The 19575-nt window shown below is 38.8% G+C and overlaps 1 protein-coding gene across 1 annotated transcript; it reads left to right on the plus strand.

The window, feature by feature from the left end:
* The first annotated feature begins 50 nt into the window (after nucleotides 1–50).
* tmem64 (transmembrane protein 64) lies at nucleotides 51–17565 on the plus strand. The gene is made up of 3 exons (XM_008422021.3): nucleotides 51–1481; nucleotides 10136–10291; nucleotides 12972–17565. The coding sequence occupies exons 1-3, from the start codon at nucleotides 777–779 to the stop codon at nucleotides 13164–13166; spliced, it is 1056 nt and encodes a 351-aa protein (XP_008420243.1). The 5' UTR covers nucleotides 51–776; the 3' UTR covers nucleotides 13167–17565.
* The last annotated feature ends 2010 nt before the right edge of the window (nucleotides 17566–19575 follow it).

Consider the following 19575-nt stretch of genomic DNA (forward strand, 5'->3'; position numbering starts at 1 on the left):
TGTGCTGAAACTCCATGGAATATCGCGATACCTTTTGCAGTTCTGTGGTTGGTTCAGAATGGGCTGGGGTTACTTGGCATTCTGGGACACAAACAGTGGTCGGTATGAATAGCTGTAACAGCGACAGCAGCATCCATCGGATAGGGAAGGAGACGGGACAAACAAACGGCTGAGCAGCAGGCAGCGGAAAGGACAAACAGTTTTTTTTATGTCTCTTGAAGAGGCTTCGATTTTTCGTTCAGGCTGAGGATCCTGTGGTTTTATCTCTGAAATGCAAAGGTTGGACTTTATCCATTAACCGTTTTGGTTAGCTAACGTTGGCAGTAAGTTAGCCCCGCAGTGATTTGCGCCTGTCTCCGTGCTGGCTGGCTGGATGGGAAAGCTGGTGAAGTATTAAAAGTTCGTCCAGCTTCGTTCATTCTCCACATTTTAACTCGATTTTACCCGGAGCTGAGGGATGACGACTCTGAACATGGCGAGTGTCGGACACAGACGCAGCAAAACTTGCTTTTTAAAGTCACTGGACTGGCATATCGCCCAGCTAGTTTACCCAAGATAAACACTGACGGACGAAAGCCCGACCCTGTAATGGCAGTTGGTGTGAGAGCAGCACAGCTGTGCGGTACTACTGCTGAACTCTTCGTCAGAAAAGCCTTTTAGGCTGGATTTAATAACAAACCGGGTACAATCCCAGCTGTCACCTGAGCCCCACTGCTGCTGGTCCCCACAGGTGATTTGAGGGGGGGGGGGGCCCGGGGGAGGGGGGGACACACAACATGTCAGGGGTCACGACCGTGCAGCTCTTCACCAAGTTTGTGAAGCACGCACTGGGCAAGTCGCAGATACAGCTGAACCGCTGGCTGCAGAGGACTGCCGCGGAGGAGTGTGATAAGATAGACATCCTGATATGCAGCGCGTTTGATGAGAGAGGGGTCGGGGCTGGGAAGACAGATGGAGACCCCGATATTATCAGCGACACGGGGGGGACATCCTTCAGCAGCAGCGGGGAGTTCAGACACCCGTGCTGCATCACCACCTTCTGCTTCAAGAGCGCCCTGCTGGCCTGCATCCTGACCGCTGTGTGCTTCTCTTCAGTCGCGCTGGTGCGGCAGTACCTCAAGGACCTCCTGCTCTGGGTGGAGAGCCTGGACAGCTTTGTCGGAGCCTTGCTCTTCATAGTTGGTTTGATCATTGTTTCCTTTCCATGTGGATGGGGATACATTGTTCTGAATGTGGCAGCGGGCTACCTTTATGGATTCGTACTGGGCATGGGACTGGTTATGGTGGGAGTTTTAATAGGGACCTTTGTGGCACACCTAGTGTGTAAGCGGTTATTGTCTGACTGGGTCCTGAATAAAGTTGGGAACAGTGACCAGCTCAGTGCTGTTATACGAGTAGTGGAAGGAGGGAGCGGACTCAAAATTGTGGCCTTAGCAAGACTCACCCCCATACCATTTGGACTCCAAAATGCAGTTTTTTCGGTGAGTATAAAACATCATTAATCAGTTTTTTTCTCCTCATGTTTCCAGTGATCTTTGCTATGAATATTTCGGCTGACCATCCAGGGTGCCAACCTTTTACTGGGCGACACAAAAACCTTTGGGGAGGGAACCTGAATGGATTTTGAATTGCTTATATTTGTTGTTGCTTATATTTCTAAACAAATATAAGGCTTAAGCAAAGATATGAAATAAAAACAAATTTTAATTGTAGTTTTTAAGTGCTTATTGTGTAGAGTTTTGTATATTTTTGTGACTCTGTTCACTGAGTAACATAAGTCAGATATGTTAAAAAGTTACTGTATGCCACCTGTAACCCTACAAAACTCCTATTTAGTCACGAAAAACAGAAATGCACATTTATGGCTAAAGAAAACTTGTAGTTGTAGTTCAGAACCTGCTAATAATCAAACAGTGCATTTCATTTTTGATGAACAATTAGTGTAACTTGGCATAATGTCATTACCAGTTTTTAATCCGACTGTTAAAATTTTATGCTCCTTTGTGTATTTTTAACCACATTACGGAGATTTTAGATGCTTTTATTTTGCTTGCTTTGAGTTGGAGGATTTGCAATTTTGCCAGTAAACTATTCACTGAATCTGCATTTAAATGCTTCAGGCCTACAGCATTCTCTTGCAACGTAGTACACAATACTTTCAGAAATAAAGAGCTAGAGATAATGTAAATAATGAAAAAATAAGATTGAATTTCCTTCCTGTAACTAGGAGAAATGTGCAGGATTATTTTCTCATCCAGCTGAGATGTGGAGAAGGCTAAAGCGGTGTTGCTCTGTTATGTATCATTAAAGAAGACTATGGGTGCACTGACACTTACCCCTAGTATTTACAGATTAAATGGTGTTTTCATTAAATGGACTATAAACTATGGAGATGCACTAAATAAAAACTTGTGACTTGAATCACTCGATTTTTCAGCATAATCAGAAACCCAAAAATCAGATTTTTTTTCTTTTCAGTGAATGCCTCTTATCTAAGTGCTATCGGTTGTACTGACAACAAAACTCTTTGGTGTCGACGTTGCAATTGAGGAAAGAACTTTCACATTTTACTGTTTTCCATGTAATGAGGTGTTTAAAATGAGGTCAGAGGAACGGTAAGAAGCTGTTTAAAAGATCTACACCTCGACAAGACATGTTTGCATACTACACATTTAGGCTGCACAAGGGTGAGAGAGCAAAAGTTTTAGCGTATATAAGAAAGCTGAAATAGCAGCAAAGGTGATTTGTTTGAGTTTTCAACCCGTCAGTCACGGAAAATGCTGGAATTAGCATTTTTGAACAAGTATTCTCTGGAAAATACCTGCTGTATTTCTAATGCTAACTGCATTTGTCAGCTATATATGACGCTAAAGTAAGTTTGAAATGCCACCTCCATAATCGTGTTTGTTTTATAGTTTTGATAAAACTATTTTACAGTGACTACTCTCTCTCACTCACAGTGTAACTTGGCCTCTGCTTCTAACATAAATAATTGACCACTAGCAGTGAGAAGGCTTACATTTTCAGTGCTGTTTTTACATCTTCTTATATAACGGTTCTTAAAGAAAAAAATACTAGAATTGGCTAAAATCTGTGGTATTCACAGGTCAGAACTGTAGAAAAACTGGAGAACAAACCTCGCCACAGAATTCTGATCCCTGCTTTTAACCATAGAAACAGCGTCACACAATGTTTGATGACATTGGTGCACCTCGATTCTAGAAACAGGCCCATCCCTGGTTCTGTCTGTTAAATTGGTGGCCTTCTTCCTTCAGCAGAGAAGCGAAAGGAAATGCTTTCTTGCTGGGCCAGCTGACACTCAGGGGAAATTATATCTTGCCAGAACTGAGTCAGGAACAGTTACTACTATTTAAACTGCAGTGGACACTGAACTCAGGCGTTTTCATGTTACTTTCACATTCAAGGCGGACAAGAGTCCATTAGCTGGAAATATAAGGCCGTCCCGCAGAGAAAAGGAACTTTCCGCCTTATTTCAGCGGTGCTCCGACACAACGTACGCCAACCACTTTTCCCTGAACATGTAAACTTGATCCAGACAAAGACATCTGATCAAGCTAAATGATAAAACTAAACAGCGTCAGGATATTGCTGTCCTCGGCCCTTCTACACTCAACCTGAGACCTTGACCTTCATACACTGTATAAATAATTTATGATCACTGATTACCCTCTAGAGAGTAAAAGCCTTATACAAATCTGTTAGTACATTGAAGAATATCACTGTTTTTATTTTCAGTTTTATCAAAGTATATGTAATCTTGTATAAGGTTGCATTGTGAGATCTTTAATATGAACAATGGCTTGTATTCAGACTCCTTAAGCCTTCTCAGGTTTGGTATTATAGACACTAACTTTTATATATTTTAGAAAGGATTTAATTTTTGTACACCATCACAAAGTTGTGTTTAAATTTAAAAGATTATATTTGTTTTTCAATGTAATATTACACATAAAAGTCTTAAAACGGGTCTAAGTCAACATCTGTAAGTCTTTTGTGTTATGGCCAATTGTTCAGGGACTGAGATTTATGCCCATGCCTCTTGAGAAAATAGCTCAAGCTCAATAAGATTGGATTCAAAGTTTAAATGTTGCCACAGATTCCCAGTGGAACTTATGCAAGGACTTTGACTAGGCCTTTCTAACACATGGATTTGCTTTGGTCAAACAATTCCTTTGTGGCTTTGGCTGTGTGTTTAGGTTTATAGTTTTCCTGCATCATGTGGTGGCAGCATGATGCTGCCACCACCATGTTTCACCATGGGCACGGTGCGTTTATAGGGATGTGCAATGTTAGTTTTCTGCCATAGAAACTTTTTTTGTTTGAAAGTAAATCTTAAGATCATTTGGCAAGATCTGAATTTCTATTGTAGCCTTTACATGTCTTGTGGAGCTCAGCAGATTGGAGATCTTGTGACATTCTCTCAACAATAGTTTGGAAAAGAAAGGCCAGATTTGTGGAGTACATGATTAATAGTTGTGATGTTAGCAGATTCTCGAACCCGAGCTTTCAAACTTCACCTCTATAGTTGATCCTCTCTAATTAATGCTCTCCTTTAATGACTTGTCATTTTAGGGGAACAGTCATACCTTGGTAGGTTTACATTTGTTTCATAGTCTTTTATCTTTTCAGACAGTAGATTAAACAGTTATCTGATACGTTCACAGTTTGGGTAACTGATTGCCGAAAGCAATCGGTTGTACTTGATTTTATTAGAGGCATCAGAGTCTACGTGTTATATGTATGTAACATATAATTTTCTTTCACTTTGTAATTGTCTTCTACTTTGTGGTGGACTGTCATATAAGATCCTAATAAAATACATTAAAGTTGAGGCTGTAAAGTAACAAAATGTGGTAATCCAATGGGTATGAATAATATTGTAAGGTATTTTAAACTCAATGTTTTCCAGAAAGAGACATTCCTCACTTGTTAGAATTGTGAGCATCTCTTCTGGGAAAGCTAGTATCACATTATCAACAGCGTCTTTCCAAGAAATGTCACTTTAACTGAATGACATGTTTGTCTCACATTTCAGCTGAGTCAAATAAGAGCAGATGGTTAGCAGTGAAACAGCTCCATGAATGTTTACGCCTTTTTGACGGCGTTAACCTATCACAAAAACGGCTCCTTTTTGCAAACGTTGAATTTTAAAGCAGAAGCCGCATGAATGCTAAAGCTGGTGTGTATCTAAACACTCTATAAAGCCTCTCTTACTGGTTATATGAAGTAGTAAAACTCTTGCAGTCAACCACCCTGGCACACAATGTTTAAAAGTGGATGCAAATTGGTGAGCTTGAAAGTCATTTATAGCTTACAGCATAAAGGAAACAGCAGGGGGAAAAGAAAAAAGAAACATTACGTCTGTTTCCACAAGAGCTGTAATTGTGGGATGCAAAACCAGTTTCAGCTTTCTGGATGATTGATTTCTTAGAAATATTTTGTATTTAATTTGAATTACATTTTGCTCCCGGCTTTAGCTCCAAGATACACACTCTTGCACCAACTTAGAAGTTGTTGATTTCCAGATTTCCACATTTCTCTCAGTTTGGCCGTGATGGGAATTAAAATATAGCATTTGGAAAACAGTCTTTGCTTTATTGTTGTGGACTTGTACTTTAGATGTTTCCAGTTTCAGTTTGACATGAGATCATCCCAACCTGCAGATATAGTAAGCTGTTAAACCTTGTGCTTCGGGGAATCTTTTAGAAGCATCTCACATTTCACTGATTACACTGACATTAGAGATGACTAGTGAGCTTATGGATATATTTACAAAAAAACAAAAAAAAACTAAATTATTTATTTTAAAGAGCAAACACATTTAAAATTTTATTTGCAATGTTGCTGCAATCGTATCACAGGAATCAAGCAGATGGCTTTCTTTTGCCTGCGTGGCAAAAAAAAAAAAAAAGTGATTTATGTGTTTTCTTAATGTGAAGGCTGAGCGGTTGCGATACTCTCCGCATAGCAAAGGTTGATTTGGCCCTGTCCTGTCAGAGTAACCCGCGTGACGCTTTAACCTTGGACGCTGCATTAACTCCTGGGTTTGGCTCTGCAGAGGTGATGGTGAGGTGTTAAAGAGACAGACGTTATGCACCATGTTGCTCTGCTCCTGTCACTCTGGTTTGCATTATTAATTTCCTTCAGGTCAGTTTGTTTTGGAAAATAGAGGAGAAGAGCTTATTGGAATGCTCCTTGTGGTAATTTGTTGGTTGTCACTTTGCATTTTTAATCGCCCCTTTGTTTAGTTACGTTGTCGCAGCTTTGTGTCTTTAAAAACGTCTTTGTGCATCAGCCTTTGTCATGACATTTTCAGATTGTTCCTTTTATAGCATGTGTCAAGCTTGAGGCCTGTGGGCCAAATCCAGCCCGCCACAGCTTTTTATGTGGTCCTCTAAGTTCTAGACTGAACACAAAATGTGCTTAAATATTATGTTATCAGTCAAATCAGTGCAGTTTTTTTGTTTGCAGCCAAATTAAATCAATCAGTCTTTCCAGTTTCTTACAAATTATTATAAAATTCATGCAAAATCAACAAATCCCCACACTTTTTTGCACCATCACGTAATTGGTAGTTTATAGCAGATGTTCCACAAAAATTGTCAAAAACTTTCTTACTTGTACTAAACAGCTGCCTCAGCCTTAATTGATGTCAGATAACAGTCCATGATCTATACACAGTGATGCATTTACCGTCATAAATATTTCCAAATCAGTTACCACAGACACTTTGATTTCTATTGCAAAAAATTCACAAAACAATGGTGAAATCCTTGGGGGACTGAAAAGATGTTAAATATGATTTAATTTTAACAGTTTGCGAACGGGTTTTATCAATACATTCTGGCACTCTTTAAAAGCATTCATGATCTTGATTTGGCCCAAAACTAAAATGAGTTTGACACACCTGCTTTATAGGATGCCACATTTACCTCCATATTTGGCGCTGGTTTGCAAAATGTGGTAACAAAAATTCCCCTTTGTTTCGTTTTGTCCAAACTACCTTCAAATTGACACAGTTTATCCCGCTGAAATTCAATCCTTTAATCAGGTTCAGATCCAGTTTAATATCAACCGAAACTGGGTTGTTTTGGTACGCATACATTCACTCACAGAAAGCTAAAAACGGACCCATAAACCAGATAATGCATTTATCAACAAAAAGAAAAGGGAGTATCCTGACACAGTCAAAAGGAAATGTAACTGATTCTCCATATTTGTGCACCTACTTGACACATTTCTAAGATGTGTACAACATACAGCGACTACGAACGAGTCAAACGGTTCTGCATTTGTCCCAATGTACCGCCTGTGTCTGCTTTAGATTGGACTGTTTTAGCGGGGACAGTGTTGAGGATGCACAGAAGAATGGACCAGACTTATTGTCTCGTGAAAAAACAAACTCAGCTGTGTGAAACTAGCGCTTTACTTCCAGCTGCACACAGTTGTACACAGTGAAGCTTTCACCAGGGACTTCATCAGGTCCTGCTAGATGAAGGTTAATAAGATGAATCCCCTGCTCCACCTGCTTCCTCGGCAGTATTTTCACCTTCCAGTCCAGCGGGGCTTTCAGCCCTTCCTCAGAGTCTCGCTGTCTTGTTATAATTTATCCCACCAGGAGGCTCATTACTAAGCCGAGCTGCTAACTGTTTCCCAACAATCATACCCTCAACAGTACACGGGGCGAGCAGCCATGAGTGGCAACATCTCGGCTCGTACGGACTCATCGCGGTGGAGTTCTGCCCTCGGTAAGCACTTTCTGCGAGCGAGGCTACATTTCAGCGTGCCCCCTGCTTGTTTCTGCTGAAGTAGATGGTGCCACATTATAGTTGGTAACCTAAAACGACCCAGAGACTGCAGCAGTTAGCAAAACGATGGGACAGCTCTGGGGGAAAAAGAAAAAAAATGTTTGCTAAGACAAAGTGGACAAAATCAGCTGTTTAAGCATGCTTCTATTACCCAGAGCATCATCCATTTTCATAATGAGCTAATAAAGGAATAAGGACACCCATTACTTTCATTTATACACTCATCTGTACGAGAAAACATGGGGTTATGCGTGTATCCAGACAAACAATTTCATTACAGCTGAAGCTAACGTGCTTCTATAGTTAAGATTTGCCTACTTACAGTTTTGTTTATGAGCACAGAGTCAGACCTGCGCAGCTGCTTATCTGAATGAATCAGGTCAAACAGGATGGAGTGGTTTTTTATTTTTTTTATTTCTCGGTTTTGCAGATCATCTTGATGTAGAGCCTTGCAGAAGCAAGTAGGAGGTTCAGTGGGAATTGTCTGCACGGTTATAAAAATACCAACGATGAGCTCTCCCCTAGATGAACGCCAGATAGCCGCATATATGCAAGACGCCTGACAGGCGGAGGCACTTTAAAAGTCGGGGATGATTTCTGCTGAAAGCTTTTTTTTCTTTTTTTTTTTTTTTTTTTTACATGTTACTGGTTGGATGTGTCATGGCTGCACATAGTCAAGATCTTTTAGTGAAAAGCATCAAGAGAAAACATCAGTTATGTTTTGGAAAGCTACTGACTCCTACGCGGTTTGAAAAAGTCAGGAAAGTTGTGGAAATTGTTTTCACTTTTTTTCAGGTGTAGATAAGTATGTAAAATAAAAATAAAAAAATATGGTAAATAATTGTATTTCCAGATTTTATTATGTCTGTTTAAATAATGTATTAGAACTGTGGAAAAGGCAAGTCTGGGATTTTTATTTTTATTCTTTTAAACGAAGGATGGTTTGGGATTCATCTTTGCGTCGAGACGCTTGGGTGGATCCAGCATTTGTATTCGAACGCCTCGATAGCGCTTTGGCGCAGGCTGCATCGAGCCGTATTCTCCTCCGGCCCCGCTATCAGCCACAGTCTGGACAAAGTGCACGCCGAGCCAAGGTCACATCCACACGCTGTCACGCTGCGGCTTATGTCATCACTTAATCAAGGGATCAAGGGTGACACAAACACAGACGTTTGTTTATATTTAGGCGGCCTAGACGAGAAACGAGGCGCCGAGCAGAATCTGCGCTGACGTGTGTTTAGGACGTGGAAGTTACACCATATCGTTGGCGTTTGTTTTGCCAGCATAACCAAGATCTGATTTTCTTATTGTGACACGAATTACATAATATTGTGGCAACCCTAAGAGCGTAGTTTCATCAGCTAACTGAAGTAGATGCTATCAGATGAAACTATGCAGATAATGATTTGAGTTCTGTTTTTTTTTTTTTTTTTATTATTATTGCTGGAGTGCAAGAAGAAAGAGATTGGAGGGTGAATCTAATCTGTGTCTTCTTGTCTTATTCTAATGTTGCAGATGCAAACTCTTTAATTAACCCTGTATCAAGGGTATATATTATCACTTCTGTAAGAAATTACCTAATTAATATTCAGTTGGTGACACAGCTGGTTTTCCTTACTTAATAAAAAACGGTATTCAATCATATTGACTAATTGTATTTTTCTAAATATGTATAAGAAGCAGCTTCAGTTTTTTTCCTTTTGGCAAAAGCACTTTTAAAACCGTATTTTGCATAAAAAGCACCCTAGTTTTAACTCCACACACACTCAGACAGATGGATGCAGGTCCCTGGTTTAAATTTGTTAGAACAAATTTATTTGTATTGTGCTTTTCTTTATGCATCATTACGCAGTGTTTGCTGCAGGACAGCCTGGCTGCGATCTAATCTGACCACAGTCTCAGTTGAAAGAAAAAGGATTTTCCTGACTAGTATGCAAATGATGTCTAATGCTTGTTATAAAGTTCTTGATAACTAGAAGCAGACATTTAGAAGTAATAAATAAAAAAGTTTGTTTCATTAGATTTAAGCAAGTAGTGGGAGGTACCAACAACTAAATAATTCTTAGCAGGAGCTTTTTCCTTCTAAATTAATGTGTTGTTCTCTGTGACAACATGGTTCTGTAATAAACATACATTTATTTAACCACAGGAGACTGTGTCCACTTCTGTTCCTCGAAATATAAAGTGATAATTCATGGCACGAAAATATACATATGCAAACGGTTCTCATTTCTGCTCCGAAGTGCTGCCATATTTTTTTTTACTCTCTTTTTTGAGCGTGGTAAAGTCTCTGTTTCTGCCTTCAGATCACAGATGTGTCCTTGCCAAACTACCTGGTGGCCTCCTCCGTGGGTTTGTTGCCCACACAGCTCCTCAACTCGTACCTGGGCACCACCCTGCGCACCATGGAGGACGTCATCGCCGAGCAGAGCATCAGCGGCTACTTTGTGTTCAGCCTGCAGGTGAGACGGATGGATACGATGTCAAGCTACTCGCATGTGTATACGAGTAGCCGAGAAATGTTAGAGCTGAATTTATGAATAATAATGAGTGACTTGTATATAAAATAGGGAACTGGGTTTCAGCTGACTTTATGCCTTGAAGCACAGATCCACTTAATGTATATTCAGAGTTCTCCTAGAAATGTCCAAAGGTCAAACATGGACGACCCGGGTTGCACCAGCAAATCCTGTTTTCCTTCTTCCAATTTCTCGATTTCTATATTAAACCCCTTAAAATAAACACTTTATAGAGTCTTTGCAGCAGCTGACACACAACAACGAACTGGCATTGTGTCAAAAATAATCCGACCAGGGAGGTTTTTCCACTAGCTGCGGTTCAGTGACGTGTTTAAGTTCTGCTAGTACATTAGATCAGCTGTATCAGAACAAATCCAAAAGCTCACAGTGCCTGAAGGAACAACCTTCTAGTGACAGCAGATGCTCAGCTTTCTTCTAGTTCCTATTCTCTTGTACTTATGCAGTTTTCTCAATAACTCAGAGACTGTTTTTTCAAGTCCAACTTGGAGTTATTTTATGCTCACTGTTGCTTTTTTTTTTTTGTAAAGGCCAGTGTGTGATTCAGCTTCATCTGCAGGGTTTGGGCCTGTGTAACGATAGATAAGCATTGGTCGGCCTTGGTGGCAGCTTCACACTGCAACAACATACCTGGTATGAGCACTGTTGAACAAACATAGTGTCATGTAATGTGCACTTTGCTCGAACGTTTAATAATGCACTTGGGGAAAACAGGTGACGCTTGTTAGTGAGGGCAGGGAGCCACACCTTCAAAATGACATGTAGCATTTTCATAAGACACACACACCTTTCCAAGAAGTGTAGGTTTAAATTGTTGCTCTGCAGTCAAATTTCTCCTATTATTGGCTCCTGTTTTTTAATTTGGCTTGACACCAAAGCACACCTGCTGCTGAGTTCTAACTTAATTCAGCCCATTGGAAATATGTCCTTAAATATTAAAATTGGATTTGGATGCTTCATAACGCATGTCTACAGCCGCACTACACTCAGTTTTAACAGAATAAGAAATCCCACACTACAGATATTAACTGAATCAGTTTCATCCAGCTGTTTTCGAAACAAAAATGTAATTCTGATGCAAACTGCAGTTAAACTGCATGTCTGCAAGCGTAAAAATAGTTTTAATAAATGGAAAGAAATGACACATTGTTAAGTGAACTAAGCAGCCAATACACGACTTTGAAAAAAGAAAACGGAGCCCAGTGAGCAGCGGGGATGAATTCAATGTCGAGGCTGTAGGTGGACCTCATTTTGACATGAGTCAGTGTTGACTGTATTTATAGCTCAGGCGTGGACCTTTATACTTTGTCTGGGATTACAGTATGCAAAAATGGGTGCTGTAAAAGTGGCATGTAATCAACTACCTTAGAACACAAATTTAGTAAGCTCCATAAAAAACAATGCAAAAATGACAGAGAGCAATAGCTGAAATTCAGACATTTTATTTAGCTTTATAAACTAATTATATCCTTTTATTTTAGTTGGGATTTTGTCATGACATTAAAATACAAAAAAAAAAAAATTGTTTGAGTGCAAATAAATTGAGAGAGTAGTGCTAGATGGATGAAAACACTTGCTCCAACTTTTTGTTTTTCTGGTAAAGTAGGTCAACATTTATTCATTAATTATCTAAAACTAGTGGTAGATGTGAAGAAAACTTTTTCTTTTAAACCCAATGTTTACTAAATCAAATTAACCGTTTGACCTTCAGATGCATTTAAAACGATGTCACTGGAGTTGAGAATGATAGAAACAAAAGTTGAAAGCTCACCTAAATACTTTAGAAATATTTGGGCAGCATTTTTAGTAAATAAAACCTGCAACCTAATATTTTGTCCAGAAAGACTAATAAATCCAGACATGTTTGTCTGGTCACTTATGAAGTTGCTTTGCTAAGTTGTTACTTCCAGTCCAGCTCATGCATTATAAATACATTAATTAAATGTTCCCTCATGACATGGGCTGCTGAGCTGCATTTGGGTCACTGCAGGTCTTAGTTTATGAAATGGGCTGATTAATCATTATGGTCATTACTGAGGGTCAGGCAGTCTGTTCTTTGCCAGGTCGGTGTACACGGTGTGATGCCGTGGGCTTCTGCAGGACTCTTACAGCAGCTGAAAAATTAAAACATATTTATTTTGTATGTCTTACACCATATGGAAGCATAACCCACCATACTTACCCGTTACCTGATCAAATACTCCTATCTTACCAAGAATTCATTTGGTTATATTCTGGGTAAATATAACCAAAGCAAACCTGTGTATCTAGTCCTAGCGAGAGGGGAAAAAAAAAAGGGAAATCCTACAACTGCTAAAATTTGACGCCACTCAATTTTTGTTGATGTTTCATGAAGAAGGAAGTTACGCTCAGAAGTTCTCATGTCGTTTCCTTCATCGGTTCTTGATGCAGCGCCACCACAGGCAAGGAAGGAAATAGGTTTTTCAAAGGGTTTAATTGGTTTGACACAGTTCAAGAAAACCAGACTAGCTGAAAATGTAGCAAATGTTGCAATTTTTGTTCCCCAGTCGAACAGAGCATACAAGACACCCTAAAACGATACAAACCCAAAAATGAGCTCGTGCTGCGTTGCTTGTCCCCACAGATCATCATCAGCATTGGGCTGATGTTCTACGTGGTCCACAGAGCTCAGGTTGAGCTGAACGCTGCCATCGCTGCCTGCCAGATGGAGCTCAAGTCATCGCACATGAATGGCTCCTCCACCAATCACAGCAGCTTCTCGTACTGCAGCAAGAGGGCGGCGGCCGGCGGCGGCGGAAACTGCATCAACGTGGTGTGACGACCAGAGACTCCGGTTAGCTCCACGGACCAGAAGACTCGGCTTTTAAGACCAGACAGCTTAAGAAGGAGCCCACTGAGTTCTGGAGTCCAGAGCGTACTGGTGGCAAAGTTTACCATTTATCCTTCATGACGTCACGTTCGGAGGGAAACCCTGAAAGTGTCTTGGTTCTGCGGTTTCTGTTGTCGACATGTTGGGACCACGCACCCTTTGATAAGGAATGGTGCAGAGAGAAATCCTTTTTGTGGTTTGTCATCCTAATACGTTTTATGAGTTAAGTTTCTTTAGGTACCTCGTAATATCTGCTGTTACAGGAGATGTCAATGAAACAATGACTTTCAGAAATATCAGACGTGAGGCAAAACAAGCCTCACCGGCCGCCTGGTGTTATTATGAATGTGCAATCCGGAGCTTTCTAGAGAACCAAGGAATCGACTTTCTGTTGCCGACCTATGCACCTTTACTTCATGCGGTTCTGTTTCGTTTCAGGTGACTTTATCCACACCCGGTTGCTCATTTACAGTTTACTAACAAGGGCATTATGAATACTTTGAAATCTTTTCGCTTTAGCCGTTCGTTCTTTTTAAAGTGCCCTCATTTCGAGAAGTCTCCAAGCTCTTTTTGCTGGTTTATTAGTTTTGTTCTGAGCTGCCGGAACAGGAGCAGCTTTCGCAGCAGGACACTCAGGAACGCCTCTTCCAGGAAGTTTAGGCGAGGTATGAAGCCAGGGAAGTGATTCCGGCGTTGGAAGCACTGGGTCAGGTTTTTCCTGGAAAATCCTAGGGTTTGATTTTACATCTTAGTTTACTTTTGACTGTGCGATTGGGAGAAACAAAAAAAAAAAAGAAAAATTAGAAAAACATTGAAAGAAATAATGTATTTCAGTAATTAAATTAACAAAGGAATTTTCACACTTTAGTGTTATATTTCAAGTGTTTATCTTTGTTATTATGGCTTACAGCTAATGAATACTTCAAATTCAGTTTACTAGAAATGTGCTGAATTTACATTTGAGGAATCGAAAACAAAGCAGAAATGCTTTGTTTTTGCGCTAACCAAGCATATTACTGGAAAGTTGAGTGGAAGGAAAATGTGTGGTGGAAAAACATGCATTTTGGATTAAAAGTACCATTTCCTGGACCAATAACCATGAAGTCACTGAGCTTGATTGGTCAGAAAAAGCTTGATTTACCTTCATGCCACTTCAATGAAGTAACGAAGCCACAGTCTAGAAGTGACATACCTTTTAGCAGGTTAATATTTCTACTTTTTTTTTTATATACGTTCAAACTCAAGAATGGGTCTTGCTTTAAAATCCTCCTAAGGCTGTGTATCTTCCTGTTGCTTGTGCACCTTTTTCTACCACGGTTTTTCCTTCCACTAAGCTTTCTTTTACTTATTCTTGGATTCAGCACTCTTGGACTACTATCAACTTGGCCTGCTTCTCTATAGCTGCATGGGCCAAAACATTTCTGCATTAAATTAAAAAAAAATTGTTTTTGTAAGTATTACATAAAATTTTAGTTCATGGAGTGACCGAACTTTGTATTTTTATTAGCTATAAGCTCACAAATACTTGAAATATAAACCCACACCTGAGTTTAATTGTGGACTGAATCACCTAGATGAACTTTTATTTATATTTGAATTTCTCGAGCTGCGCCTGTAAATACTTTTTCTTTGACGTTCACAAATCCGTGCAATAGATCATTAAAGATTAACGAAAGAGTGTGAATGTTGCATTCAATGCTGAAACCAAACTAATCACAAAGTAACCCAAACCCGAGTCAGCTTCGTTTCTTTTATGGAATGAAAGTAAAGCAAAAATAGACCCTTTTATTTTTCTGTGCCATAGATGAACAACTTTATTTACCTACTTCCGCGTCGATCAACAAGGTTCTCGTTGCCGTAGATTTCCTCACGTAGTCCGCTGAAGCCGACCGCCAATATTTTCGTAAAGGTGTGTTTAACTTTGGACGGGTTTGGTTGGTTAAAAGTCTCAGAAGCTGACAATCAAACACAACGTGGACTCTAAGTGATGAATGTGATTCTGTGGTTTGTTTTTACATTTCTTACGATGCTGCTCCTCAGACAAAGTCTGGTTGAGGAATAATAAGGGCTTCTGACTAAAACATCCATCTTGTTTTTCAGGAAACCTGTTGTCTAACCTTGGCTGATGATCTTTGTTTTTCTTTTCTCCCCACAGTTTTCGTTTTATTTTATTTTTTATTTTCTTTTGTTTCTCTACAAACGTTTCAGCTGAAATCCAGAATTGATGTTTGTCCGAAAACTAGAGGTGTGCCGATCGATCCGTCATCGATCATAATCGGCCGATTTTCGTGAAAAAGTGCATGATCGGTGATCGGCGATCATTGGCTCTTGTTGCCGATACCGATCACCTGCATTTCATTTCGCAGCCTTCCTGTGCAGCTCTTTCCTTCACACTGCGCAAACGCGCAGCAACAAATCCTAAGCGATTAGGAACTATAACGCACTGAGTGAATGGGGAAGTTTGCGTGTTGCGGTGGAAAATTGAAGCACGTCAAAATGCATCAACATAACGAAGCTAATGCAACATCAAAACAATACCATACTTGACAGAGTTTGGCTACATCGAGGCTCACTGCAGTAAAAAAGACATAATGAGGATCAGATAGCAGGTAAAGCAGCGCACAGCTACAAACACTCACCCGGATTAGCATGACGGTCAGAAAGCTAAACAAATAACCCGCAAAATTATTTAAGTCTTCAAGCTGCGATGTAAGACGCTGGTTCTGCTCTCGCTGTTGAACCGCTGCTACGTGCTACGGGTAGTAATATTTCACAGACGGAGCGCCACTTCTGCTCCACCTGGTAGTGACTCTCACACCGAACCTCTGCTTAAAGCTGCACCATCTAACCTAAAAAAATACATTTTACATACGTATTAAAACTTTCGCTGTCCTAACATGTGACAGATAATCTCTAAAAAAATAATCAATCTCCTCCCTGATGTGCATAATTACTCCGCTCAGTCAGAAACAGCCAATCAGAACTACCAGTAATCAGCTAGCCGCCATGCTATCAGGAAGTTTTCATTCAGTAACTGAATTGTTTATTGTAATGGAACCTACACACCCTTTGATAAGGAATGGTGCCTTTGAATGTTAAGTTTTATACTTGAATTTTTTTGGCAATGTTGAGAGGTTTTATTTTTGCTCTTTGCATTATTTAGCCTCTTCAGAGCCTTCATATGTTATTAGTCTGTTAAAGATAGTATTACTGATAGCAGTGCAATTTGCACAATGCCTGTTTTGTTTAGTTTTCTTCTTGGAAAAAGTTATTAAAACCAAGTTTTTGTCTAAATTAAGGTGAATTCATGGTTCCTTTTTCCACATAATGTAACCGTTAGTGTTTATGATAAAAAATAAATAATTATGTGATTGTATCGGTGATCTGCCCTTATGGGTGATCGGTATCGCTATTGGCAGGAAAAAACCTGATCGGCACATCTCTACCGAAAACACATTCCATCTTCTGATAATCTCTTTATTTCTCCGTTTTTGTGAAATGTTTCTTTGAAGGCCCCTTCCCGTTGGAATTTAGCAATACTATTTGACACTAAAAAGCAAAAATGACAAAAAAAAAACAAAACAACAAAGGGAATAAAAACATATATCTGTAATACGTTGAGCCAAGTGAACCTGGAACTGTTCAGTCTCACTGTTGAAGATGTTTCAAACGTCGCGTCTGAGTTGTTAGTCGATCTGTGTTTGACTCGTTTGTGTTCAACCTGCCTTTTTTTTTTTTTTTTTAACCTCCTGCTGCCTCTGATGTTCTGTTGAGGACCTGAACAAAAATGTGAGCGTTTGTAGCTTCGGGAGAGCCCCGAAAACTATTCGATCGCCTACAAACGATTTAGCTTCTCACTGCTGTTGCATGAACATCTCCAACCTCTCAGTCTGGTACGTTTAGGATATTTTTTCACGCCAGTTTGTTAGAAAAGCGTGGTGAGAACGTGTTGTGTTCCCCAAAACGATAAATAAATGAAATGAGGGTGAACAATTACCATGCATAGTCTCTTTCTCAGCTGGGACTTTAAAAGATTATGTGGAGGTATTTTATTTTATTTTGTTATTTTTTATTTTAGATAAAGCTTTTGTTCTTCCTAGCTGGGCTCTACTTAACTTAGATCTAGTTATGCAACAACTGATTCCTGAGGGAAGTATGTTTCATAGAGACCGGTCCGGTCCGGTGCTATGGAATGCAATACTTCCCCATCTGTATCAAGTGCATTACACATATGCTGTATTTTTTAATACAGAGAGAGTTTTACAGTGTATAAATAGTATTTATCACTGTACAAAGCTTGTTCAGTGTTATTTATGAAAGAGAAAATAAAACTTGACGGACTTTGTTACATGTGTTTTTGTTCTTTGCTTTGCTCTTTTTAAAACCGATGCCGAGGTTTCAGCAGACCTCAAGTGTAAAAAGCAGCATGAAGTTAAATCATTATCTTGAAATTAAACATGCAGTTCAATCTAAATCAACAGATCACATCAACTGTTGTTCTTACTAATTTAGCTAAAATCAGAAATTAATACAATATTTATATATAATATTTATGTAGTTGCTATATATTCATTGCACATATTTAATTATTCATTTTAAGTTGATTTCATATACTGCATTAAACTATATATTCTGTATAATGTATTTAATATGGACATATTTTGTGTAAATCTGACTTGGTATAACAGAATAATTTACATATTTAAATTTTTTTTAATTTCAAAAATTTTTTTGTTTTGTGTTTTATATAAATTTATATAGGCTATATATAAATAAATATATAATTTTATTTACTGGGTTATTGAAATTTACTTTATGATTTGATTTGTGAATCAAATAAATCAGACACTATATATATATATATTTACATATTTAAATGTTTTATTTCCATTATCTCCTTCTTAAGCCATGACCAGTTTGTTCTGAAGATCCTTCACCCCTATATATATATATATATATATATATATATATATATACACACATACAGGGGTGAAAATAGTTTTAAATTCTTGGGGGTACTATGACAATATATATATATATATATATATATATATATATATATATATAAGCTGGGTAGCTCTTGAATTGGTACAAAATAAAGCTGTATTTCTCTGAGCCCACTGGCTGTAATGTTCACACCTTGAGATGCCGTGAGACCTAAATTCTGAACATCATGGCATGGAGTGCATCCCAGTTCCAGTTTTCCATGTCTGGCATATAACCATTCATTTTAGCTTTTAAACTGGTTCTATTTATCCTGTGTCCAGAGGGATAATCAGTAGCCCAGTAGGTTATTTTGTAGAAAGTCTCATCAACATCAATATTTCCACTAAATAAGAGGCAAAAAAATTGTTTGATAAAGGAAAAGCCTCTCAGACTCTGAGCCCGACAGCACCAAACTATTTTTTTTATAATAGACAATTTAATTTCACATAGTTATCGCGGTAGAAGCCATTTGTTTGTTAAATACTTAAAGAAACGTATTTGCCGTGTTTGATGTTTGTTGTGATTGACATATAGTCACACAGAACGATGTAATTATTCTCGTTCTGTGTGACTACAAAGTTTGTAGTTTATTGAATGTTTAGAAACTACAGCGGCTGTGATTCGCCAAGACAAAGTAAAACAACCTGAACAGGTGATCAACTCTAAACCACTCGCACATTTTTACTCTTGTCTCTCTGTCATTTAAGCACAGCCGTTACCATGGCAACCTCCTGAGCTCCACAAGCCGACCAGAGATTATGTTAAAAACATAACATTCAGTCCGTTACGATATCAGGTTTTCAGGATTGATATTTATTATGCGATTATTAATAAGCGGTCCCTGAACACAGCGGTGGTTGATTAGTTAATTTTAAACTCCTGCTCTGCTCGTTATTTTGATCATGGAACCGAAACGCACAGAATTGCGCAACACCTTGTTGAAACAATAATCACTGAGATTACTATTGTTGTTGAATCATTAATTTGAACACGTTTTGTTGATCTTTTTATTGTTGTTCTTTAATAAAGTTATTAACGTTTTTGATAAAGAGTCGGAGGAGGACCTGCTGCTCTCAGCGTCCTGGCTGCGTTCAGTTTGTAAAATAAAAAAAATAATAATAATAAATAAATAAATAATTTTTTTTTTAAAAGCAGACACATTAATGCAATATATTATTTAAGGCCCCATGAAAAAAATAGCAGAAATATCCAAACCAGTATAGCGTATAAAGGGATCCCAAATATTATTAAACATATCTTTATTGTGTAGTTTACTAGTTAAAAAGTCCAAAGACACATATTCAAGGACAGTCCGTTGTCATTGTGTTATGGATGGAACCCTTTCTGTTATCCAGTTCAAGAGGACACACGA

The sequence above is a fragment of the Poecilia reticulata genome, chromosome 11 (genome assembly GCF_904066995.2).
Source record: "Poecilia reticulata chromosome 11, P_reticulata-male-v2, whole genome shotgun sequence".
Classification (NCBI taxonomy): Eukaryota; Metazoa; Chordata; class Actinopteri; order Cyprinodontiformes; family Poeciliidae; genus Poecilia; species Poecilia reticulata.